The sequence below is a fragment of the Monomorium pharaonis genome, chromosome 3 (genome assembly GCF_013373865.1).
Source record: "Monomorium pharaonis isolate MP-MQ-018 chromosome 3, ASM1337386v2, whole genome shotgun sequence".
In the NCBI taxonomy this organism is placed as follows: domain Eukaryota; kingdom Metazoa; phylum Arthropoda; class Insecta; order Hymenoptera; family Formicidae; genus Monomorium; species Monomorium pharaonis.
Genome location: NC_050469.1, coordinates 16,201,418 through 16,228,981, shown reverse-complemented (window position 1 = coordinate 16,228,981; position 27,564 = coordinate 16,201,418). Strand labels below are relative to the sequence as shown.

The following is a 27,564-nucleotide window of genomic DNA, read 5'->3' as shown; positions in this document are numbered from 1 at the left end:
TTATAAAATGTATAATGTAAAACTATAAAATGTAATCAACTTTAATTAATTGTTCTTAGTATTAATTTTTTAATAGAAAATTAACATAAAAAAATGCGTACTATAAAATACAAATTACAATAAAAAAAGTTCATAAAAAATACATAAAATGTAATATATGTGTATAATATAAAATACATGAAGCCCTAAATGTAAAATTATAAAATAAGTGTAAAATGTAAAAAATAAAAAATATAAACTATAAAATATATGAAACGCTAGATGTAAAATTAATAAATATATGTAAAATATAAAATACATGGTAAATTAAAAGTACATCATGCGCAAAAAATAAAATATATACAATTATATATTATAAGAGTATCCGATAATGTCCCCACGGTAACGTTTTGATCGAATCGGGTACGAGATATCTTTTGTCGTCGTACGGACTTAGAGCAATTTTCGTTTCGGCCACCGTGTATACTTCGTGTAACTTGGATCGTATACACGACTGGCGACGCGTCATCTCGATCTCATCTCTCAAACAGCGGGTGTAATCTTCGAACGTTATGGCTCGCACTATTACGTTATTCTCGACACCTTTTGCTTTTTTGGTGTCTTTTTTCCCGTCCACCTTCAACGCGTATATTTTTGTTCTAAGTCCGACAAACTCGGTCATTATCGCACCATTGTTTTCGTCTTTCATTAGACCCGGTATTTTTTATTTTTAAGAGGCATACCGTACACGTTGTCGACCGGATAATCGCTCGTGTCGAACCTAGCGATATCACGTTTCATCGTCTCATAAACATCATCGCACTCGACATGATATACGAGACTGTCGGTGTCAATGTACATGACTTTACATTTGTCGCGATAAAGAGGTAGCATGTACTCGTGATGAAATTCGTACAGACACGTCTTAGAAATATTTAAAATGCACATGCCTACGTAAATCGGTTTATTGAATTTCACCTTGAGTTTTTTTAGTTCGACGGCAATAAGATTTTCTGAAAAAATGCTACGACTATGAAAATTCGGTTTCGCGATTATTGCCTCTACACCATACCGACCTTTCCATTTCGTCAATAATTTAACGTCAACGTGATTACGCACATTCTCCATGGTTTTCCCGAATACCGCGTTATTCATTAATTTATACAAGTTTTTTTCAAAATCATTTTTGGCGCGAGTTCGGAATTGCGTGTTTAATTCTATGTATTTACATAGCCATGGAGATTGCGCGAATTTTAATACGTGGTGTATCTTCACGATACAAAGACCGTGACGCGTACACTGCTGTAGGTTTCGGTAATGTATGATGTAACGCTTTTTATCGTAGAGCGTGGCGAGAAGTTTACATTCTCGCTTGCCGGGCGGTTTATCGCGCGTCGGGCAGAAAGGTAGGTCAGTGTGCCGATCGTGAAGGTCTCGAGGATACTCGAGATCGACCTCGAGAATGTATTCCGTGGGTGAATCCGGAGCGATAGCGTTCACGTCGAAATTTGAAACGTCTTCGACCCATTGAAATTCAGTGTAGGGTAAAAGCTGACACATCACCCAGCCGTACAAATTATTAATGTCAAAGTACATAAGGTACGACGATGGTTTCGATGGGTCGTACGTCTGCATATGTTTGTTGTTAGCCTGTGCGTATCTGCCTGAACATTGACTCAGACCACCGCGTATACCGCGTTCGATAAACATTATCATGTCTATGTCCGTAAGCAATTCAAAAGTAATATTGGTATATTTTAACATAGCGTCCCACGTGTATCCGGGGAGAGTGTAATAATGCGCGGGATACGATCGAGACCGTAACTTTCTAAACATTTATCGCGGAATTTTTCAAAAATGTCAGCTAACAACAAGACATCCGTTTTCAGATATAGATCGCTGTATTCACCCAACGTTCGAATTGAGAACCGATGCCAGACGTTGACGGCGTGTGCGTAATCGCTCTCGGATACTGTATTGGAGGTCAGAGAACTATAAAAGGATTCGAGTGGTGGTAAACATGTGTCTTCCAATTTTTTGACGCGGTCAATGTACTCGTATGGAAATACGCCTTTCCGTGTCAATAAATCAAATTCTACGTCGGATAAGTGTGAAAATTCGGAACGTACAATTTTTAGATTTTCTTTATCCAGAAATGATGCTAATTTCTCAAGACTAGCATTTAAAAATTTATATGAATCTATAAATCTTAACTTTATGTGATTATGTGCGTCTAATTTATCGGCGGTACTTATGACATGCTTTGTAAAAGAAATATACTTTTCTTTCGTAATGGGTAATAAATCAATTTTTCCTTTGAACGCTGTGGCTATTTCCTTGATAATAAAATGAGAATCGTATCCGGATAAATTATGGAAGACTACCGGTATGTACAACACATTTTGATAATAGAGGTTACAAAGCGAATGCGCGGGACCGCGGTAACGACCGGTCAGATGGCAATGATCGCGCACCCGCTTATCATCCGGCGCAAACGGTTTTTCGCAAATATGGCAATGTGTCGCGCTACGATATGCCTCTAATTGTTCTTTCGATAACATCCCCATGGGGACATTGGCGCATAAACGAATCTTAACGTTATGTGCTAAATCTTCAAGTTGCTTAGCGAACAACAACACGCAATCGGGATCGCGACGAAACCGATACACGGATAACGTATCGTCATACGAACATCGCACATAATACGCTATGCTATATACCTCGTGTTGTTGGTAGACGTATGTCGTCGACTCCGTGTCAGGTTGCATCTTCCGCAGCACACATTCGAGATCGGCGTATACGACGAAGGGCACTCGTTCCTTGTTGTGTACGTTACGGAAGCTCAGCCACTTATCTTTTTCATCTGATAGTTTGACAGCACAGTCATTCAACTTTTGGCAGTCCACATTGTGCGATTGTAACTTTTCATCGGAACTGAAGTAATGTAGGCATCTGCAAATAACAAAGGAAAAAAAATATTTTTTTACTGTTATTTGAAACAATTTATAAACACATTCATTAAGAATTATTACTTACCGATCGCAAATGTATTTCTTGCATACATATTTGCTCAATTGCGATCCCACCAGGCGGGACAGATTTTTGATCCATGTGAAGTGACCCACGTTGTTATCCCCCGGATCTTGCACGTACAAAAGATTGACATGCTTCTCCCTCTTGTTATCCGTGAGCCGTAGTGGAAAAATTTTATCCTCTTCGATCCCGTACACGTTGACCGACACATCGTTGAGTCTTTCAAATTTCCCAATGTCTTTTAATATAACGGGAAACTTGATGTCGTCGAACTTTAAGACTGTCGTATAATGAGGGTACAATGACATTCTATCACTATGTTTCTTTGTAGGATATAGAGCGGCGACCATGCAAAGCACGCATTGTCCTTCGATTTAATGTTCACAACTGCTTTTTTCAACATTATTTCTCGTGGCAATGTTACGTAACATCCCGCGTGTAGAGGATTATATTTGTTCACGTTTACAGTTAAATTGAGAATTCGTGAAAGCGCCCACCCGCTATCGCGTTCTTGAAACTCTTCAAGTGACGTTAACGTGGGCTCGATGACACACCGCTCGTACCATTGGTCTAAATCCAACGTTTGAAAGAGTTCACAATTTTTTGTGGTGATACTTTTATTAGCGCTTTTTTCACCAGTCACAAATACACCGTTGAACGCGGTGTTTACTTTTACACAGTTGTGTCTTTGTAGAGCGCCCCGCACACGCTCGAGCACTATACTCCCGGCGTCTTCGAGAAATTGTCGCGGCTCGATATAGTTAGTATTGATAACCGCACCGGTCAGAACGCGATTCTCAAACGCGGTATCTATCTCGCGCCACACGAGTCTTTCCGCGTAATCACCGCCGACGTCTTTGTAATCTTGTCTTTTCACCCTCGAGTCGCGCGATTCTCGCCACCAACGATTGTTTATACCTGACGGCGAGCCGAGGACGCTTGACGCGGCTATGTTTCTCGAGCCGTTGTATACACTCATCACATCGCTGCAACCACGTAAAACACTCGCCCAAAGTAGCGACTCTGTTCGCTTGCTCCAAGAGCTCGCGTTCCTCTAAATCGAATTGTTCCATGTTTTAGCGTCTTTTCACACTTTTTAAATCACGTTACATTCTTCAACGGAGCACTTGCACGTGACACGTCTACATGATTTGCAGTGTTGCACCGAATCTTGCACTTCATAGTGCATTTTCTTGCATTCTTTTTCATGCAGAATGAAAACATAAGTTTTCATCATACGCTCAAAATGATCATTATTCTCATTTTGTTTTTATAAGCATAACGATTGCATGCATTAAAAAAATCATTGTACGTGTGCAGCATATTTGTTACTTTAGGATTTTTTAAGAACACTTTAACCATATTATTTATCAACAATTTGATACACCTTCCAATACCAGCAGGAATTTTAATGTACATAGTATCGTATTCACGTAGCATCTTTTTAGCGATTTCATCATTCGGACACTGATTCAATGCCATGGTATATATCAAGAGACACGGTAGTGGCTCGCGCCAAGTGAAAGCGCAGCGCGAGCCCGACCGTGCTCTTTTACGCGAGTACGCGACTTGCGAGCACCCGAGATTATCGGATCTCAGAAACAGCTAAACCGATCGAGTTCTAACTAGGCTCAATCGAAAGCTTGGGGTCGATTTATATTAGAAAACTATTTTTATTTTTCCTCTACATGTCCTATGAATGGAGATATCGTGACGCAAAGTCCGAAAAGCCAAAATTTCATTTAAGATACGTCGTCGTCGTCGTCATTATCGTCAACCTTGGTGGTATCTTTGCGGGTAGTGCGGGTGCCGAAAATGAGGGACGAAATTCCATCTCGCTTATCCGCTACTATGTGGCGTTCGCATCGTCACTATAGCACCGTATATGGCAATGTATAAAGGTACAATTTCATGCGAGCGAAGCAAAGCTGGCTTTTACCCCCTCCCCATCCAATAAAAAGCAGCGTCGCTTAGCTATCGCTATTCGCCTCCTTCCTTTTCATGGAGCGAAGAAAAGCTGGCTTTTTATCCCCACTCCTATCTTTTTATGGAGTATGTCTTCGCTGGCTTTTTGTTTATTTACTGTGAATTTGTATACAATAAGCATTGCAATCAACAAGAACTTGTTCTTGTTCCAAACCTGTAATCAGAGTTGCAAATAATTAATTAAATATTTCAATTAATTACATTGAAATTGAAGAATTAAAAGTCAATTTTAAATTAAATCTTATTAAATTAAAAATTAAAATGTAATTTACAATTACAACAAAATTTAATTGAAAATTAAATTTCAATTTTTAATTAAATTTTGTTGTAATTAAAAATTAAATTTTAATTACCAATTAAATAAAGTTTAATTAAAAATTAAATTTAATTCTTAATTAAGTAAAATTTAATTAAGAATTAAAATTTAGTTTTCAATTAAATTTTATTTAATTAAAAATTAAATTTAATGCTCAATTAAATTTTGCTGTAATTAAAAATTCAATTCTCAATTAAATTTTGTTGTAATTGTAAATTACATTTTAATTTTAAATTAAATAAGATTTAATTTAAAATTAAATTAATTGACTTTTAATTTTTCAATTTCAATGTAATTAATGAAATATAAAAAATAAAATATTTATTATTTGCAACGCTGCCTGTCGTGTCCCATTTCGACACTGTCATTGGCTACACGGAAAAAGGAATTATAATCTAATTCTTAATTTAATTTAATTACATTGAAAATTAAAATTTCATTCCCTGAGAGATATAATTTTATTGAGAATTAGAATTTAATTATTGACTGAGTTTTATTTAATTAAGAATTACATTTCGATGATCAGTTAAATTTATTTCGGTTAAGAAATCAATTAAATTTATTTTAAATAAAAATTAAAAATTTTTAATTAAATTTTATTCCAATTCATAATTAAGTTTTAATTCAAAATTAAATACAAATTAATTAAGAATTAAAATTTTATTCTCAATCAAATTTTATTTAATTAAAAATTAAGATTTAATGCTCAATTAAATCTTGTTGCAATTGAGATTTAAATTTCAATTCTCAATTAAATTTTGTTGTAATTGAAAATTAAATTTTATTTCTCAATTTAAAAAAAATCTAATTTTTAATTATAACAAAATTTAATTAAGAATTGAAATTTAATTCTCAATTAAATTTTATTTAATCAAGAATTGAAATTTAATTTTTAATTAAACTAAATTTAATTAAAAATTTTTAATTTAATTATTCAATTATTAATCAATAATTAAATTATTTTGCAACTCTGCCTGTAATTAACTGCGTATAAAAATGGATTATAATCAGTATTATAGTCAGTACATCGCGTACTTTAAATATTACAAACGTACAGTAGCAGGTATAGTTGCTTCGCTGTAAAGTTCGACTGTGTCGAGCGTGCCTTCGCTGAGATGCGCTAAAACGGCCATTTTAACGAAAATCGATGGAGAAAGGATAAAAGCCAGCTTTGTTCGCTCGCATGAAATTGCACCTTTAGAATGAGAAAAAATATACTTATCTTACTTTAACTTATTGCACCGGTGCAACAGTGCAGCTAGAAAGAACAGACCAATTCATTCCTTACCGGCTCACCACGCGGCTCTGCAAGATCTCGCACGCATCTCCATCAACAGCGCAGGAAACTATCTCATAACCAAACACAGGCCGAATCGTCCCTCTAGATAAACAGGGACGGGAGCTTTAACGAGAAGAAGTTCTCTGATGCTCTCTGATGCTCTCTGATGCTCTCTGATGCTTTCTTGTGATACATCGAGATGCAGTGGCCTTCATTAAGCGTTGTTCTCTGTGAAATATTTCTGGCGTATATCGTGTACTCGATATACATTCTATCGTTGCTGTTCGTGTCACCGGTTTGCGAGGATGGACAGCCATGCCTCCAGTCATATCTGACTGAACGGCCGCGGTTGGATTTATACATGTACAGCTCTGTTAGAAGAAATCCTACCAACAGAGACACCGATCTCGTCTACTCGGCGCAAAGCTTTAATTACGATCAAATGCAAACCATGTGAGCGTCTCGGCGTTTACTCATTTACTGCGATCTCCTTTTGGTTACTTCAACTCTGCTCAACAAACTTTGTCCATCCTTTTTGGATTTTTATGTATACTCAGATAGCAAAATACTAGCAGCTTGCCAGAAATATACCAACAAATTCGAACATGATTTTGCAGCAGATTTCAATCTGCTGCCTTCTCTATTAAACTTAGTTTCTAACAGCATAGCTTAGTAACATAGAATGTTGACAGAAATGCAGCAAAAATTGAGCATTATCTGTGGCAATGTCGTAATAGCAAATACATAGCAAATATCAACCACAATAGATATGTCAAATTTCTAGCTACATCTTACTGACTTAGCGTGCGTTCGGGAAGACGCTATTAGCGCTATCAGCATCAGTCTATCTTCATTACTCATTAAAAGTAGAACAAGGATAGACTGATGCTGATAGCGCTAATAGCGTCTTCCCGAACGCACCCTTAATATGACATCATGACATATCTTAATTTTGATTTTTCTTGTGATATATTGTACCAACACAATGCCTAAATTTTGTTTTTTATGTAATTAAATTTTGTTATATTTTTGCTGCATTTTTAAAAATATATGATACAATGTTTGCTTCATTTTTACTGTATTGCTGTTAATGTTAGCTGAAACGGCAAATCATGTTTAATTGCTATCCAATTTTGCCAACATAATACGTATCATAAATTTTCAATTTATGCTCTCGGCAGGTTTGGCTATCTGGGTATATTTCACCTACTTGCCTTCTCTGGAGCGGGACGCCGCACCGAAGAGAAAATCCATCTATGTAAATTCTACTTTAAATCTAATTTAACACTTATATAAAAATTTGTGCAAGACTCCTGACTTGCAAATCTAATGAATGTACTTTCTTTTTTGTAGTCCAGTAATACTGACTGTACCACACAAGACACGGCAAAATGGAACATTGTTTTTACATATATTATTAATACCTTCTTCTGTAAAACAGGACAGGACATTTGTTGATTTGCAAAAAGTAATGTGATACATAATATTATGTATATATATATATTTTTATTGTATGTCCAATATCCCTTTATATTACTTTATATTACTTTAATTCTTCTACTTTATATTACATCTACTTTATATTACTTTAATTCTTCTTGTACTTTTATAGGATATATCTACTTCATATATTGCTATTAAAATGACACAATACATAGTACCTGAAGTGGAAGCATTCAAGTTGTTAGGCAACAAAAACCATAAGGCAAAGAAAATTGATAGCGAGATTGTCATACATCCAGTTTCACATGTAAAAAGTCACGTAACTTTTACAATAATGACAGACAATGTTACACTTCCTATATATGGCATGCCTGCCGAGCTCATAAATCATATCAAGTATATTAAGTTTCTATTAGTTCGACCAATCTATGTATGCATTAAGTAATGGATTAAAAAATTTGTCATCTTGCACATTTGTTGCAGAATAATTGGTAAACGGGCATTCTTGCCAATTATAAACTGTGATTTCTTACAAACACGACATCGAGATCTTAAGAAGATTACCCCACAAAATTATACAATAAATGTCACGATAGAATATTCTCCTGTGTCTCTAGGAAAATTAAGATTGATGTTGCACGTGCAAGCAACTATGGAAAATTTGAAGAATCTCGGCTTCTCCGATAAAGATGTTGATGAGGTAAAAGGCATCTTTGCTGATACAAATGTCTACTTACTAGGTGGTACGTTCTTCATCTCAGCTGTACACGTAAGTATAATAAGTACAGATATTTTATGTACTTAAAATAGGAAAATTATAAGAAATAGAAAAGAAAGAAAAAATAAAGGATTGCTTTAATCTTCCATGTTACAGTTGGTGTTTGACTTCCTTGCTATTAAAAATGATGTAAGCTTTTGGCGGAAAAAAAGTAATCTTATAGGTCTCAGCAAATGGACTATGATATGGCGTTCGTTCAGTCAAACTATTATTTTCCTTTACCTTTGCGATCAAGGTTCTTCCTTACTTATTCTCGTCCCGACAGGTATCAGCACTGTTATCGAGGTGCGTATATATGATACATTCATTCATATCGATGATATAGTTGATATAGCATGATTGATGTAATATAATTAAAGTTTAATCTTCCGTCGGAATACATAGGTTCGATACAAAGTAAGATCTATTTATAAAATTGGCAAACTTGTCTATTAAAAAAAAGATATAGAGGGACTCTCAAAGTTCTAGAGCCAATACAAAAGACAATATAGTGCTGAGCATGTAAAGGCATGAACTTGTGTCCCATATGTGATTTTTCTTCTATAAGTAACAATTGGATAAAAATGCCGATTAGTAGAGATCCCTACCGACGATCTTTATCTTGATATGTACTATTAAAGTCATTCTCTTAAGTGACCCTCAATAAGTTTTATTCGTTACTCGCGATAAAAAGTTATTTACAATCAAAGTTAATCATCTTTTTTGATATTTTAAACAATAATACAGTTTAGAAAATAAAGATTTTCTACGTAAGATGGGATGGATATCGCTTCACGGAAAATCGAAAACTCATCACACCTGCACGACGAGGGTTATTTGTTCTGTTCTATAGATTTCCGACTTTCCATGAGAGATTTCTGGAGAGAGATGATACGTTTTTCAATCTCTTTTTCTATTGATATCTTTTTAATAGACAATGAGCTAAAATCTTTTGAGGGTTATTTAGGAGGGCGACCTTGATAATATACAGTGGTGGCAAAAAAATAGGTACACTCTTGTCATTGTTTTTTTAATTTATAAACACATGCGTTAACGTTTGAATAAAATACTTTTTACCTCGACAAGGCATGTATTAAAAGTCTATTTATATATATAGAAATTTTTTTACAATTAAAAAGCTAATGACAAGAGCAAGTGTATTTTTTCTGCCACCACTGTATATCAAGGTCGTCATCGGTGGAATTTCCCCTATTTAGCATTTTACCAATAATTGTACTAATTACTTATAAAAAGTGTTTTTTATTAGTCAAAATGTTTCCTTAAAAGATTTTAAGGATACCTTCTAGTGTAACCGCATTAAAAATAAGATCTTTCTTGGAATTTTTTTTAATCCGTTTTGGCCCAGAACGACCTAAAATTTGTCTTCTTTTCATCCCACAAGTTCATCGAGAAAAAAAGGTCTTAGTGAAACTTTATACCCTATAGGTCTTACAATTAGTGAAACTTTATACCCGATAGGTCTTAGTGAAATTTTATACCCTATAGTTTTCAGATATGCTTTTTTTTAATCCAGCTTCAGTTTATCGCTATTTCTGACTATTTTTTCAATATGACGGAAAAAATTTCTAAAAATCTAAAAAAAAACATTGTTTTTTGTTCAATATTATTTTTTTTGTACAATACAAATCATTGTCGGATTATCTTAGCCATCTGGACCTAGTGACATAATAGGTTGTAGTAAACGATGATTCTAGTAAATTCAATATGGCGGATCCAAGATTGCGTCCTTATGACAATAATTTCTATTTTTTTACGTTTTTTGTTTATTTATAGTTTTATAGATACGTTATTATCTTTGCACATCTATGCATATTTCATAGATTTACATGTATATGTAGATGTAATTTTATCAAATGTAGTGAGAAAAATTAGCTCAGTACAAAAAATCCAAAATGGCGGTATTGCTACGTTTTCTGTGAAAATTTTTGTGTTTTTTTCCTATTTTTTACACCTTTCAGTGTATGAAATAGTGCATTTAAAGTTTTCTTCAATTGAAACACTAACATCTCTCATCAGATAATAGCTAAGATATTAGAATATTATAATTTCCATGTTTTGGAATCCGATACACCTGGGAAAAAGCCAACGATAAATTGTAATCTTAATTTGAAGTTGCCGCTGATTTCAAGTACCGTTCAACTATAATTTCCATGTTTAACATAACCTGTAAATGGTATAATCGTTTATTGTTATTTTGTTATAACTATATTATTTTGTGATAACTAGCAATCTTTCGGCTTATCTTTTTATTTAAAAACTATGAATCTTAAAAACGAAAAATATAAGAATATAATAAGATGTATTATTACGAGAAATATAAGAATATAATAAGATATATTATTCAGATATAATAAGCATTTAGCATAAAATATTAATTATTAAAAATGAATAATTATGTACCAAAAATACGGGTTCAATATAAAACAAAAAATATGCACAAATATGAAACAAAAAAAGAAGTGCATGTTTCTACGAATGATGTCTTTTGGGGACTATTAGGTTCTGTCTTGATTATCAAGAGCACTATTACATAAGCTGTTTTTCTAAGGTACATAACAAAAAAATGAAAAAATCAAAATATAAAAAATAATAATAAATTTTAATTAAAATAAAAATACAAAAAATATAAAGGTAAAAAAGACAGAGAGACTCTGACATCGTCGACCTTCATGCTGGTGAAAGTCGGGCAACGTAGAATTATCCCAGATAACACAAAATATTTATAAAATATTTATGAAATATTTATAAGGAAAAATATTTATGATAAACATTTTGTACATATTTTTATGTCCGAGTTTAACAGGTATAAAAACAATTATGATAAATGTTTATGAAAATGTTTAAAATAAATACTATTATTATCAAAGAATATAAAAAATATTTCGAGTTCATATACCATAAATATTTTTCAGTACATTTAAAAAATATATATTCTATATATTGTTGATAATAATTTTTGTATTATTTCTAAATGGTTTATGAAAAATAATTATATAATCTTTAAAAATTTTTTTTTTTAAATAAATTTGTAAAATATTTATGAATATTTATGATAAATATTCTGTGGTATCTGGGATATTTACGGCTGACAGACGCTAATTCGGCATCAATTAGATTTGAAAAAGAACTTTTTAATGAAATTTTCTTTCATAAAGGAATCAATTTCTATAATATTTGTCGTTTCGTATTTTGATATTTTTTGTTTTTAAGATACAAACAATTTTTTAATAAAAAGATAAGCCGAGAGACTGCTAGTACCATTATCATATAGTTATAACAATTATACCATTTACAGGTTATGTTAAACATGGAAATTATAATCTATCTTAAATATTGTTTGATAATAATATTAGTGTCTCAATACTACTTTATGATGTTGAAAAAATAAAAAATAGGAAAAGAACACCAAAATTTCCAAAGAAAACATGGCAAATGCCGCTATTTTTGATTTTTTATACTAAGCTGACATTTCTCGCTACATTTGTTGAAATGGGATCTACATACACGTGCAAATTTATGAAATATGTGCAGATACGTGCAAAGATAATAGCAAAAGCCATAAAAAAATAAAAATTGTCGCCATAAGGACGCCATATTGGATCTGCAATATTGAATTTAATAGAATCATCATTTACTACTACAATCTATGGCATCAAATCCAGGAGGCTGAGATAATCCGACGGTGGATTTATATAAAAAAATAATATTGAACAAAGAAAAATTTGATTTTTTCCCGATTTTTTGTAATTCTTTCCGTCATATTGGAAAAACAGTAAGAGATAGCGATAAACTGAGACTGGATTCGAAAAGAGCATACCTGAAAACTATAAGATATGAAGTTTCATTTAGGTCCATCGATTTTTTTCTTGAAGTACTTGTGGGATGAAAAGAAGACAAATTTTGGGTCTTAACAGAAACGGGTTAAAGAATTTTTTAAATCGATCGATTAGTTTTCCTGAAATCCTGTTAATCGGCCAAAAAAAAACGTTTCGAGAAAAACGCGTTTAAAGTATTTTTTAAATAAAATTATAACTAAAGTATTTACTGTTAATCAGCATATAAAGTAAATCTTATTGTCGTTTTGAGTGTTCCTTCCTAAGAAACGCTTTAATAAATTATCGTTTCGTCCCTTAGTCTCTTAATAAATTACCTTTGCCTCTTTACCTGCATTTCGAGCGCCGCTCGGTTTTTGACTGTAGAATCGTCAATTCTTTGAATTTCTTTCTGAAATTTTGACAGTGTATTCTTGAAATGTACAATCAAAATATGTAATTTAAAAAATCGATTTTTTTTTTTATTTTACACTAGAAGGTATCCCTAACAAATTATCACTTCCCGAATTAATTAATTCTGGATGACAGAATTCGTTCGGATCAAAGTTTAAAGTTAGAAATAAAATCTTTAGTGAACAATGTTTATTAACATAATAAAATCTCTCTACAACGTTGACAGACCTTTTGGGATTTTTTTTAGATTTGTTTTAAACTTTGAGGAAAAATTGCGTTGGACGCGATAAATCTTTTTGATTGAAAGAAATCGAAAAAACGTGTTTAGTCGTATTCAATTTTACCCATACCTGAATATAAACTACAATCTATGTAGACTTTTCATAACTATAGCAACACATGGCATCGAAACATGTTTCGAATTCAAATATAGAACAAGATTAATTTTTATTTTTATTAAATATTTAAACAAATCAGATTTTTAACCATTAAATTTTTAACAACGGAAATTGATTCTACGAGGAAAATTATTAGAAGAAATGGTTATTACTTTTGCTAAATCACATTGTAGTAAAATTTTTATAAACAATTAACTGGAAAGTTTTTTGATCTGGAAGTATTAAAAGTGTTTTAGTTATATATTTATCTTATCCTCTTTTTTGAAAATGCTCATTTTTGATACAGAAATCAAATGCATTATGTTTTACTATAACTCATGTAAATAAGAGTGACATTTTTTTCTATTTGTTTGAGCAATTACCGTTTAAATACATTATTAAAAATCAATTCTTTCCAATGAGCTAATAAAGGAACCTCGCGAACTCGAAAATTCAGATTTTAATGAAACTTGGCATAAATGTAGAGGTAAATACATGAATTTAGAAATTTTTCGTAGCTGCCCAAAAACGGTTTAAAAGGGTGAAACCACCCTTAAAAGATTGAGACATTTTTCGTTTTCTCGATATATCTCGTAAATTAAACAAAATATTAAAAAATGTTTTATACAAAAGTTTTACAGTAAAAGTATTTCTATCTAACTACCGTAATTAAATTTAAAAAAAACTTTTTTAAAAAAAAGTTTTATGGTAACAATTGGTTTGTTCTTTTTCGCTGCACTGCTGCACTGGTGCAACAGATTAGAGTAAGATAAATATATTTTTTCTCACTCTAACTTATGGCACCAGTGCAGCAGTGTAGCGAAAAAGAACAGGCCCAATATCTCTATCTAACTACATTAATACAATTTTGAAAAAAAAATTTTTTTTTTTTAATTAAAAAAAAATTTTTTTATAATTTAATTACGGTAGTTAGATAGAAATACTTTTACTGTAAAACTTTTATAATATAAAACATTTTTTAATATTTTGTTTAGTTTACGAGATATATCGAGAAAACGAAAAATGTCTCAATCTTTTAAGGGTGGTTTTACCCTCATAAACCGTTTTTGGGCAGCTTTAGAAAAATTTCTAAATTCATGTATTTACCTCCTCTACATTTATGCCAAGTTTCATTAAAATCTGATTTTTCGAATTCGCGAGGTTCCCTTGTAAGTACAGCAATCAATTGTACATACATTGGAAATTATTGAAGGAATAATGATTCTTTTGCAAATGTTTTGTAAATTCATTATGATATCGTAATAATTAGTGAGACTATCTTAGTCTGAATTATTAAAAAATAATGTAATTTATTATTATAGATACAACTAAATAAACTTGTCCATAACTATGAACTTGCTCGCGAAGACGTGGATTTGTCTGAAAAAATAAATTTTCAACAAATTACACAATCATTTTAACAAATAGAAAATGAAAGTTTTATTCACAAGGTTATGACAAAGTATAATGCATTTGATCACTGTGTGAAAAATGATTTCAAGAAAGAGAGTATTTAAAACTGCACTTTTAATACCTTAGTTTGAAAAACTGTCCAATTAATTGTTTATAAGAATTTTATAACAAAGTTACATATGATTTAGCAAAAAAAAAGTATTTTTTTAGTAATTTTACTAACAGAATCGATTCCCGTTGATAGTTTTTTTAACCCTCGGAGAACACATAGAGTCAATTTGACCCTTACCTCGAATTTGATTGTAAATATCTTGAAAGCATTTTGAAAATTGGCGGGCCTGAGGCCTTCTAGTTTGGGGTACTAACTATATGTTAAGATGCACCTTTTGCACAGCGCAACACCTAATAGGTATTAGGCATTATTCGAAGTCGGTGCAGGGTCATTCTGACTCTGTTGTGTACTAAGCGTCGGTTTTTCAATAGTGAGCACGATGGCATATAGTTTGCGGCCACATATTCAGAATGCCTTAGTACATGTCGAGCAAGAATATTTCAATGGCAACAGTTCTTCTGAGGTGAATAATGTGTCAGTACAGTCAAACACTAACATGTCGTATTCAGATTATAGTGAAGCCGTCGCCGACAATAAATAAGTTAACTTTTACCACAAGTCATTTAAATAATAAAGTATTCACATATATGTAATAAGAAATAAATTTTTCTAAAATTTTTTCACAAAAATGTTTGATTCTTTTTACCTTAAAAACTACTTTTATTACCTTTTCATAACAAAATAAATACCTTTTTTTTTAAGGTACACTAAAGTACAATTTTTTTCTTGATTCTACTACATTTCAAGAATACACACGTAAATTTTTAGCCAGAAATATTAAAAAAATAAAAAAATACAATTTTTGTCAAAAATTACATTTTTTTTTTAATTTCTTTGTGAATTTTTTAAAATATGTAAATAATTCCAACAGCACTTTTTATTTATATCAATTGATTTAACAATGTTCGAAGTACATCTGGAAATTTTTTCAAGTTAATCGCACTCGTCAATTTAAAATGGTGGACGATCAAAGTGTGTGTAGAGTCAGATTGAGCCACAGTGTTCTTCGTGATCGAAAAAATAGGTGTGTTCTCCGAGGGTTAAATTAAATTGCTAATAATTTGTTTAAACAATTATTGTTTAAACAAATAAGAAAAATTAATTTTTTTTCTATATTTAAACATGTTTGTTTACTATGTTCTGTCGTGCACAATTACAAGAAGCTGCAGATTATAGTTTAAGCTCAGTCATTAACGAATTAATATGTACACACACACACACCACACACACACACACACACACACACACGCGCGCACACACACACGCACACGCACACATGCACACACACCTGTTTTGTTTAATAGCTATGGAAATTTAAAAAAATATCGAGAGTGGAATTAATCAACAGTGGTAACATTTTGCCAAGAATACGATTAAAAACCAATGATATTGATACAGCAGAAATGAAAACTAGAGAGTTCGATGCCGAGAGTATGCGTTATCTTAGTTATTTGTTATATCCATTAGTCATCATTGGTGCAACCTACTCGTTGCTTTATCAGCCTCATAAAAGGTAAATGATCACTTATTCATGAGACAAAAAATATATGTACGAATAATCTTGTATCTTATTTTATTTGATAAATTAGGTTACTAATTAAATTGGTTTAAATTACAGTTGGTATTCTTGGAGTATAAATTCCTTAGTAAATGGAGTTTATGCATTTGGATTTCTCTTTATGCTGCCGCAATTGTTTGTCAATTATAAATTGAAATCCGTGGCGCACCTACCGTGGAGAGCGTTCATGTACAAAGCATTTAATACGTTCATCGATGATGTGTTCGCTTTCATAATTACGATGCCGACTGCTCACAGAATAGCATGTTTTAGAGACGACGCCGTTTTTCTAATATATCTGTATCAAAGATGGTAAGAGAATTTATAAATGTGATTTGAAATTTAATGCCGAATCCTACGGAATTTTGCAACTTGTATTAAAACGATGGAGATTCGATTTACCAAACTATCAAACGATTTCTTTCTTCTAACGAAATTTTACCTGAAGGCACTAGTCAAATTCAGACATGTATTTTTCTGTTTTTCGCGTTTTCAATACTTTTACCAGACCTCCTTTACATTGAAACCTCCTACATTGAAACCCGAAACAAAAATTGTGCTACGTTATTAATTCTTGGAAGGACCTAAACCTGAACCTGAACCTGAACCTGAACCTGAACCTGAACCTGAACCCGTTTTATTTGAAAATTTATCACTGTTTATCGCTACCTGCTGTTCAGTGGTATTCGGTGCGAATGGCACATCGCGTTTTGGATTTTTCGTCCGTCATATATGTATCGATCAATATTTCAGAACGCAAAAAAAAATTTCTCAACACTGCCTACAGGTTATATCCAGTGGATAAATCACGTATGGATACCAATACAATTACAGAAGAAGCTGTTGATTTCGGCAACGATACAAATAAAAAAACAAATTAATGATTCCTATTACATACTGTTATCGCTTATCTTCGTTACTTAGAACTTCAAACTTTCATAACATTATGTTAAAGCATTATAATATGCTAATAAACAGTATTTATATAACTAATGTGCAAATTTAACTAATATATTCAATTGTTACAAAAGTGTAAATTTTTCCATCTCTCTCTCTCTCTCTCTCTCTCTCTCTCTCTCTCTCTCTCTCTCTCTCTCTCTCTCTCTCTCGCTCTCTCTCTATCTATCTATCGAGCTATCTCAAAATTTTTAGTTTTTTTTTAAATCTGATCTTGTAATCAACTAAAATCAATGTGATAATATTATCTATAACGTTCTCGGCGTGATGCGTTCAATGACCAGTATGACAAAGGATTTGTAAAAGGAAATTATATAACATTGAACACGACAGGCAAAAGTTGGATAACGGCACATTGGTTTGGACGTTTCATTCAGTAGGTGTTATATCATCAAGCTGTTTCTAGGTATGATTATATTTGATATGTATAAAAAAATACTTTAACTGTGTTGCGATAACGATGGACCTTGAATTGAATCTAACGCGATAACACGTCAGTGTTTCGATAGTCACCGATATAATAAGATAGAGAAACGGTCTTTTCTGAAAAGTCTTTGCTCTACTAGATGGTAGCATTTGCATATGTAGATATATTTATGTGAATATATGTGTGGGTATGAAATTGGGCTTACGCGTATATTGCAACGCGTGCGCGGACACACACAATTTTTATGTTCTTTACAGCGTAAACGGAAATTTATATTGCAAGCCATAATACTTGTTCCACATTACAAGATAAATAATGGCGTATATTTTGTGCGTCATGCAAATAATGATTCCGCTTATTCTTTCTGTATGGATTTATCTTTGGTTTACGAAAAAACAGCTTTCACATTATCTAGGTTTAGGTAAGATATTCCAGGCTATGTAAATAAGTTACATAACTTTGTTTATTAGAATAATATATGAAAACTATCAAACTTGCTCTATTAGTTTTGCGATAATGTAATAATAATAATCAGTTAAATAAAATGATGCATTTGCATTAAAATTAATTTGGATATGTTTTGCAGATATACAGTTTATCTTAAAGCGATGGTGGGCTCTTTGGCGCATCTCAAAAAGGAAGACAAAGAAAAGCAAACTCAAAGACAGCGATGTGATGTCCAATATAAAGAAGATATTAAAACCATGCTCGGACAATCCAAAAATTATTATGGACGAAAACGTAAGTAGTATATTCGTGTAATATTTCCCAATAGATTAGTTATAATTTAAAGTTATACAGAAACAAATTTTTAAACTCATATTGTATGACACAGAGTTGCGATAATATATTCTTCTATGGTGCAGATCAAAAAGGTAATTGGTTATTTGTTAAAATAAATCATAAAGGATATCACACAACAGAATTGATGTTCCAAGTCACCTTATCGGACGGCCGAGTCTACGTGTTACCTGGTAAAATTCATTTGACAAATACACACAAGCGAAAATATAATACTCTAATGTAAACGTATTTTTTAAATGAGGTAGATTATCCCGATACAATGACGATAGAAAATACAGGCCAAAAATGGTCAGCATTAGGTTTAAAGATTGAAACATTAGAACCAAGGCAACGTTGGAGAATTACGTACAATGGTTTCCTCCGAAACCAATATCAAGGAGATATGCCCAATAACGATAATATGGAACATATTCGTCTAAATTTTATGTTAGTAAAGGCAAATAAAGCTGTAAAATGTTTTAAAAAGTAATTAAATAGATTTTCGATTCAAACAAACATCCTGTTTTTTCAGATTTACTGGCAAATCTCGATCGTTAGAGTGGCCAAGTGACTGGAGCATTTATTTGCATGCAGATGCTTTAGCACATGAACCATGGAAGAGTCCCGATTGGATGCACAAAATGTAAAGCTTAACATTATTGTAGTTCTTTCATTTCAGTGTACTTTAAGATCTAAACTTTTGTTGTTGTTTTTTTTTTGTTGATATTACAGTAAATTAATAGATTATACCGGGTTTGATTTATGGGGATCCATTATAATGAACATAACGTTCAAAGATTCAAATATAAGTAAGTTTTATTTACGCGGACTCTGCCAACGACGTTGGGGTAAACATGAATCTTATCAATTTCATCGAATAATCACATTTTTCGGTGTGACACAACATGGAGCGATGTATTATCTTGGCGTGAGCAATACCAAACACAGCTTCTCACAGTAAGACACATAAATACATATCTCAGTAACGCATCAACATGACAAAATATCATCGTTACATTTAGATAAAATTTTCTATATAAAGAAATTTAACTGTTTATTATTTCTTTCAATAGAAAGGGCTTTCGGATACATGCCGCGTCCTGATACAGCATTGCGCCAACGTTTTGTAAACGTTGCAGTTTGTATAATCAGGGCTAGGAACATTGAACTCTCTTGGATTGTGATCGTCTTTCAATATCCCTTATTCTGGTAGTAGGAGAAAGAGAGGGAAAGGGGAAGGGTCACTTAATTAAGACCACGCTTAGAATCACCAGGTGTATACAAAATTTTTTGCTTTTGCGGTGTACATAGGAGAAAATGGGAGAAAGATCAGTATACAAACCAATCATCAGTGGTGTACCACTTTCCTCAATCAACCTTAGTTGAACATTGAATGGAGACTGGACACTTCGTATCCAATACAACATAGCTACAATGTTAGCCTTTTTTCAAGGTTATTTATCAGGAAACATCGTGAAAGTCTAGAAATGTTGAAACATCCCGATAACCTTAACTGTGATAAAGATTATCAGATAAATCCAATTTGGCATACTGTTCTCCCGGTTTTTTAATTGATCAATTAATACATTGGAAAAACCATCCTCCTTCCTCTCTTTTTTCCATCACCAGAATAAGGGAAATTTAAAAACGATCACAATCCAGAGAGCTCAATATCAGGGCTATTATGGGCTCCTAGCCCTGATGATGTAAACTACAATGTTTGCGAAACGTCGGCGCAACATTTTATTAGAACCAACGTCAATAGCCACAAAAACTTTAAATGTAAAATATTTTTATCACTTATTTTACGCTATTGCGTCTTTTTGAAATATCACGATTACATTACATAGAGAGCTTTATACAAATAATAATAAATATATTTTTTAATATAATTTTTCAAATAATAAGTACATTAATCACGTTCGTGACACGAAATTCATTGTAGCATGCAATTTGGACATCTCCAGGAAGCCGGAGGGACAATAAGCAGAATTGATTGGACCAATTTGAAATTAAGCGATTTTGAAAAAGAAGATACAGTCCTCATGAACTACAAGATTGCATTTACAGGTTTTTATTCTGGATGTATTTATCTTATCGGTACAAACGAGTCATGCTGTTGAGACATAATAGTGCGCCATTGATACATCAAAATTAAAACATTTTGATATCCAAAAAAAAAATGCATCCCTTAATAACAAAAAATATTTTTAGAGAATATAAAATGTAACAAGAAATATAATATTAAAAATCTGTAATGGTATTTAATATATTACATATACAAGGTGTCCTAAAACATGTGGGTTATCGTAAAAAGGTAAAAGGGATTGAGATGAATATAAAATATTGTTTTAGGTTAGGATCCACCAATAATCGAGATATTAACGTATGTAATCTGCAAATAATCTAATTAATTTCTATCGTAATTATGAACAGTAAATTAATGAGAAAGCTTATCGTACATTCACGATAGATTTTTTCTTCCGTGTTATGGCTTGAGCGGATCGAGCTCCTCCCTCGGCGCGTTCTCATTCGCATAATTTGAAAAATTAATACCTCGATTATTGGTGGATCTAATTCAAGACAATATTAGACTTTTATGTTCATCTCTATTCCACCTATCTTTTTATGAGCATTGACCCACATGGTCAGGGACACCCTGTATATTACAAATGCGAAATAGTTAATAAAGTCATAGTATATATTTCACATTTAGTATAGATAATATAAATTCTTGTAAAAATTCACAAGATATATTTTTTTCATAAGCAATACTTTTCGTGCTCTAATAATCGCAAAATCATAAATTATTATATATAAAAATTAATATCTTTACATATTTTCAATTAAATTCTTAAATTTAATAACTTTTCATGATTTAATGATTTTAAATAATTTTCCATTAACAACAATTTATATTAAAACTTGTTTCATATAAAACTACTGTTATCAAAACGTTAAAATATTTTTAACTTCCTCTAAATTCGGATAACATTTATTAGTTAAAACTAATTATGAATTAGTTTTAAAATGTTTAAAGTAAAGACTGACTTTATATTAGAAAATATTAATAGCGTGTGCTGTTTAACTTTAGATGCCCAAGAAGGGTAACTTAGGATAACTAGTCCTACATGTATTGTTTTAACTTTTTGTTTCAATTAAGTTGGTAACCGTGCGTCCAGCTATAAAAGTTTTCAATATCATTTTTTAAACTATTTGAAACGTTTTAGAAACATTTACGACACTAGATTTCAAAGAAAATTCCAGGAGACTTAAGTTACCTTAGTTTAGTCATTACATAGATTTCATTAGTTTAGTGGAGCCTAGCTTAAGAATTAAAGCTCAAAATTTCAAAAAAAAAAAAATTTAATTGCATTTAGATCATTAATACTTAAAATTTATATTGCGCTCCTTCCAATTTTTTATATGCGGCAAGTACCTCGCTTATTATACTCTAGTTTCAGCTCTGTAATATATTATTGTTTTTCATTTTTTAGCAGCTGGAAAACGATACAGCTCCGTTATAAATTATTCAATGGGCAATGCGATAACCTGTTACAACGGCCAACCATGGTGTTGGACTTGCACAACTCGTAATTTACGCGTACAATTAAATGGCAGCACAGGTATGAGAATGTACAAGAAACTATGTGCGCTATTTTATGTGCCAAATCGAAAGACGATATTAAATCCACGATATTAGTCTTGAATTTATATATCTTTTTTAATGCACAGGTGTTGGGTTAATGATTACGTATTATCCATACAGTGGACCAAGGCAAGCCAAGACTTTGATGACGAAAATTCAACATATAACGCGACCTAACACATTTACGCAAAAAGATAAATACATCTTACATTTTGCTGATAAACAGTGTCAGAATGAAAAAGTCGTTGGGGGAAAGGGATATTCTCTTGCAATTCTGACATCTATGGCCGATGACGTATGTACTCGGGATACGTTGACCGTCAAGAGATTCTTTGTATGCAAAATTTATTTCTATTTATAGTTTATAGTACCTCGAGGCTTCTGCGTGACAAACCTCGCTCTGGAACGACAATTGCAACATTATCAACAATTGCAAACTTTGATCGCTGATATAATAGATATTAGTTGGAAAAGAAAAGAGGACCTCGAAAGTTACTGTCAAAAGTAGGTCAAACATTTCGTAAATATGTATCGCACTTGGGATTAAATGGCTATTTGTTTCTCAGGGCGGTATCCATTATTCAAAGTACTCCTGTCGAAGAAAAAATTGCGAAGACGATATTACAAGGTTTGGAGGAATTGGAATCTTCTGTAAGTGAGAAAAATTCACATGTTCAATACTACGCTGTAAGATCGAGTGCGGTTGGAGAAGATAGCGAGGAAACTTCAGCTGCTGGTCAAAACTCGACGTATTTAGGCGTAAAAGATGCGAATGATGTTGTCAGATGCGTTGCTAAATGCTGGGCAAGTCTGTTTTCGTATCAAAGCGTCGAGTATAGGTAATACAGATTTACCCCTCTACAATGTTGTTTACAATGTCAGTATAAGTTTTTTGAATTTGCTTCATTGATGTTATTTATATGATGTTTCTCTGAATCGATTACAGACGACAAAATGGACAACCGATAAAAACATCTATGGGTGTCTGCATTCAGAAAATGGTTGATGCAGAAGCAGCTGGCGTCATGTTTACTAGACATCCTACAACTGGAGATCCATCCAGCATTATTATTACAGCCAATTACGGCTTAGGAGAGGTCAGTTAACACTATATCAATATTAAAAATATTCTGGGAGGTATAAAATAACATACTGAGTTTGTTAAAAAAATAATACGCCACATTTTTTTATTGAGAACTGTTTATTCAACATAAATAAAATTCATATTTTGCAAAAGTATATGTTATTTTTCTACAAATTCTCCATTCTAATTGTAAGATATTACGAAACAGGGGCATATATGCTATTTCTGTATCAGAAACTATATTGTTCTCGTAGCCTCATCTCTTGACAGCTTCAACAACGTTTTCGTCACCTTCGCGTGGAACAAAATTTGAAAATGAAAATGAAGGTTTGAAAGTTATTGAGGTCAAATATCGGTAAGCACGCGGCGAGATAAGACTACCGCGAGATGAAGTTGTTGTTTACAAGTTTGGCATCGCTATTGCCGTTTGTAAACAATAATTCCATGCGTGTCTAGTGATCGCGGGTGCGTGTCTTGCTGGGCGGTCTTATCTCGCCACGCGCTTGCTGATATTTGGCAGGAGGCCAAACAAATTGGCTATTTTTTAAAATTAATAACTCCTTAACTATTGCGGAAATAGTAAAATGATAGAAGATTTTCCTCAGTTTACTTTGTTGTATCTCTATGCAAGCATTGTGTCAAAAATTTTTAGACACTCTGTATAGCTGAAACATGTATTAAATATGAATTTTATTTATGTTGTTTAAACAGTTCTCAATAAAAAAATGAGGCATTACTTTTGAAGCAAACAATCCTAGTATTTTACAAAAGTATTTTAACGTGTCGTTTACCCATTTATAAATTAATACACAATAGTATGTTTCGTATAAAATCGTCATACAAATATTATAAATAATTAATAAATTTTTCATTTAATAATACAAATAACATGTAATATTTTGCTTTAGACGGTGGTGTCGGGGAAAGTCGAGCCTGATACTTTGACGATTCATAGAAAGTGGAACAATACTTTGACCATAGGTGCCTCAATGATGGGAAATAAGAGGCAAAAGATCTCGCTCAGTGACGATGGTGTAACTTCAAGCACGCTAGGTGAACAGGAAATTAATAAGATCTCGATATCCGATAGAATTGCTCTACGATTAGCTGAAATAGGATTGCGCTTGGAATCACTTTTTGGATCTGCTCGAGATGTAGAATGGGCGATTGTCGGAGAACAGATCTATCTGCTGCAAGCAAGACCTGTCACAACCATTAACATATGGACGGATTTCGAGATAATGCACGAGTTAGACTCGGGAGTACCTTGCGACGTTGATCTTATGACTTTTGCCAATGTGGGAGAAGTGCTTCCATATCCCGTTACTCCTCTATCAATTTCTACACTTATCAAAGTTTTGAATCTATCGCTTAGTGCAAAATTTAACAACTTTGATAATAATTATCTTCATATGATCGGTATGAGGTGTGCGATAAATTATTTGGATGTAAGTACTTGAATTTTTCTGTCGTTAGCATCTTCTATCGTATATGTCGTTTTTTAAACAATAGATGCATAAATTGATCTCCCCCCCCTCCTCTCTCTCTCTCTCTCTCTCTCTCTCTCTCTCTCTCTCTCTCTCTCTCTCTCTCTCTCTTTCTCTCTTTTAGTCAACTTTACAAGATGTTGATAGAGAAATAACAATGACAAATAAGATGATAGATTTAGCCATATGCGGACGTGTAGTAATAACGCCACAAATACATGAGGCAGCAATAAAAAAGTATGGTATCGTAAGTAAATGGCGACGCATATATATGTTATACGATATGATCAAATCAGCATGGATGAATGATGCTATGGTAAAAAAAGCAATTGATACGTTTCACAAGTATACTCTGGATGCTAATGAATTCGATACACCTCACGAGTTATACAATACCCTAAATAAAAAATACGGGGAAATTTTTCTAGTAAGTCACTACACATTGAAAAATCATAACTTAAATTCAATTCTTTAATATACTTAGTTTAACGCTCTATTAATCCCATCATTAAAACAATCATATTTCAGATAGGAAAAAGTCATAATTTGGTGTCTTTTGTAAGTGTATCATACCAAATGATAGCAATGTCACTTTTAACAAACGGAAACGATAATTTTACGTCTGATCATCTTGCGGACATTGCTGTTCTATTGGGTTCATGCAGCAATGTTATCAGTACTGAAGTGCCGATAGCTCTTGGCAAAATAGCAGCATGCATCAGAAAAAGCGGTAAAGCGGATGAGTTTAACAAAATCGAGACCGCGAAAGTTATGGACTGGTTGGAATTAAATTGCCCTCCAGCTTTGGAAAAATTACAAACCTTTTTTAAAACGCACGGTCACAGATGTATTCATGAATTAGATTTTTTCACAGAGCCTTGGATACTTAAACCTGACACTATCATCAAAACAATTCAAGTACGATTTCAAATTATTTACAGAGACAATTAAAGATTGAAACAGTAGCAATGAGCGTGCATGTGTATGAATGTGTATATTTTCTATTACTCTCAGGTACTGACAACATCCATCGAAGAGAATTATATGAGTAAAACACTTAGCGTGCAAGAAACTATAGCATCTTTGAAAACACCCATGTCATCATTTAGCAAGTTTATTCTACAAAAACTGATACCCTTGTGTCGAAAAGCTGTTATACGTAGAGAAACGACAAAGAACATAACTGTATCAGCTGTGCACATATTGAGATTAGCTTACAGACGGCTTGGTGCTTTGATGATTGCGGAAAGTTATATCCCTGATGAACAACTTATATTTTTCCTGACACATCAAGAAATCGGTCAACTCTTGAATAATCATAATCCATTACTTGTACGGAAGTAAGTCTGAATTTACTCTGCTTTCTTTCATTATGATCATATTATTTATTACATTGCTTTTTATTGTTTCTTTTAATCATAATATTTGTTATGTCTATGATGTCTAAAATCTTTCAGAGCGCTACGTAGAAGAAAGATTTATCAGCAAGTAGCAAAACTTGAATATCCAGAATTTAGTATTGGAATGCCTATGCCAATAGAGGTTGTTTCCCATTGTTTTTTAATATATTTCTACCGTATATCTGAGGTTATATACTGTGTACATTTTATTACAGAAAACCCTCGACATCTCGTTCTACAAAGGTTGCGTAAAACTTGAAGGTACTTCGGTTTGTGGCGGTTCTGTGCTTGGCAGAGCGTGTGTGATAACTAATCTAGCCGAAGCAAAAAATATACAGCGTGGAGACATTTTGATCACACATTGCACCGATATCGGTTGGAGTCCATATTTTCCATTATTAGTTGGAATTGTAACAGAGTTGGGTGGTCTTATAAGTCATGGCGCTGTTGTAGCAAGAGAGTATGGTCTTCCTTGCATTGTTGGTGCTAAAAACGCGACTCAAATTTTTAAAACGGGTAAAGTTTCTTACATCACGTTGTATAAATTGCGCGCGCGTGCGTGCGTGCATTTGTGTAATGCATTCTTCCATTTCACAGGTGACACTATATTATTAGCTGGAGACATTGGCACACTCCAACTGATTAAAAAAGCTTAAATTCAACTTGATATATGAAAAAGGTGAAAACAAAATTTCCATCTGTTTTATGTTACGTCACGATGAACATAAGGAAAAAATATAGTTTTATGTGAATATCACTTAACGCATAGCAAATATATTCTTTAAAAATGATTAAATTTCTATTTCAAAAATATAAGGAACAGAAAATAAAATATTTTATATAACGAATAAAAGTATTTTACAATGACTCTTACACAAGTCTCAAGTTTGTCGCAAATTCAATACTTCACATTTATTGTACAATGTATTACCTCTAATAAGTATCTTTCATGTCAATAATGCTGATTAGTAATACATCAATACAGTATATACATCAATATTTGTACAACTTAAAATTATTTCTACGATTTCTGCATCATTCATGACTATGAATGAAATTATACTAACAGAAATATTGACACGTACTCTTCAACATCACAACAAAATCATTATTACTGTCAATATCTCTATCACACAATGTTACTAATGCTCGAGAATCGAAAAATTTGAATCAATAGGCCTGTTCTTTGTTGTACTGTTGCACTGGTGCAATAAGTTAGAATACGACAAATATATTTTTTCTCATTTTAACTTGGCTGCGTTCCGATATTCACTGCC

At 32.5% G+C, this 27,564-nt stretch overlaps 2 protein-coding genes across 9 annotated transcripts; both read left to right on the top strand.

Moving 5' to 3' along the window:
- The first annotated feature begins 6,631 nt into the window (after positions 1-6,631).
- LOC105837394 (cleft lip and palate transmembrane protein 1-like protein) lies at positions 6,632-17,861 on the top strand. 3 transcript variants are annotated; one of them, XM_036283821.1, is made up of 8 exons: positions 6,632-7,046; positions 7,947-8,061; positions 8,206-8,432; positions 8,520-8,805; positions 8,911-9,099; positions 16,247-16,455; positions 16,561-16,812; positions 17,742-17,861. In XM_036283821.1, the coding sequence occupies exons 1-8, from the start codon at positions 6,793-6,795 to the stop codon at positions 17,758-17,760; spliced, it is 1,551 nt and encodes a 516-aa protein (XP_036139714.1). In that variant the 5' UTR covers positions 6,632-6,792; the 3' UTR covers positions 17,761-17,861. The 3 variants fall into 3 exon arrangements, with proteins under 3 accessions (XP_036139714.1, XP_012537609.1, XP_012537607.1); XM_012682155.3 differs by lacking the exon at positions 17,742-17,861 and adding an exon at positions 17,254-17,377; XM_012682153.3 differs by lacking the exon at positions 17,742-17,861 and adding an exon at positions 17,288-17,530 and having other exon boundaries at positions 6,633-7,046.
- Positions 17,749-27,284, top strand: LOC105837390 (putative phosphoenolpyruvate synthase). 6 transcript variants are annotated; one of them, XM_036283819.1, is made up of 20 exons: positions 17,961-18,305; positions 18,471-18,625; positions 18,720-18,858; positions 18,934-19,114; positions 19,200-19,310; positions 19,400-19,624; positions 20,613-20,737; positions 22,165-22,293; positions 22,403-22,611; positions 22,678-22,820; positions 22,883-23,155; positions 23,263-23,413; positions 24,309-24,848; positions 25,012-25,314; positions 25,416-25,617; positions 25,762-25,805; positions 25,902-26,227; positions 26,345-26,429; positions 26,503-26,803; positions 26,885-27,282. In XM_036283819.1, the coding sequence occupies exons 1-20, from the start codon at positions 18,200-18,202 to the stop codon at positions 26,941-26,943; spliced, it is 3,807 nt and encodes a 1,268-aa protein (XP_036139712.1). In that variant the 5' UTR covers positions 17,961-18,199; the 3' UTR covers positions 26,944-27,282. The 6 variants fall into 6 exon arrangements, with proteins under 6 accessions (XP_012537598.1, XP_028045159.1, XP_028045157.1 ...); XM_012682144.3 differs by lacking the exon at positions 17,961-18,305 and adding an exon at positions 17,749-17,863 and having other exon boundaries at positions 18,751-18,858; positions 25,416-25,805; positions 26,885-27,284; XM_028189358.2 differs by lacking the exon at positions 17,961-18,305 and adding an exon at positions 17,749-17,863 and having other exon boundaries at positions 25,416-25,805; positions 26,885-27,284.
- The last annotated feature ends 280 nt before the right edge of the window (positions 27,285-27,564 follow it).

Coding starts and splice junctions, on each gene's coding strand:
- LOC105837390 (XM_028189356.2), top strand. CDS start 18,064: ATGTGTGGGTATGAAATTGGGCTTACGCGTATATTGCAACGCGTGCGC. Junction 22,821..22,882: donor CTCGAAAGTTACTGTCAAAA/GTAGGTCAAACA, acceptor TTTGTTTCTCAG/GGCGGTATCCATTATTCAAA. Junction 25,806..25,901: donor CTATCATCAAAACAATTCAA/GTACGATTTCAA, acceptor TATTACTCTCAG/GTACTGACAACATCCATCGA.
- LOC105837394 (XM_012682153.3), top strand. CDS start 6,793: ATGCAGTGGCCTTCATTAAGCGTTGTTCTCTGTGAAATATTTCTGGCG. Junction 7,047..7,946: donor TACGATCAAATGCAAACCAT/GTGAGCGTCTCG, acceptor TCTTTTTTGTAG/TCCAGTAATACTGACTGTAC. Junction 8,806..8,910: donor TCTTCATCTCAGCTGTACAC/GTAAGTATAATA, acceptor TCCATGTTACAG/TTGGTGTTTGACTTCCTTGC.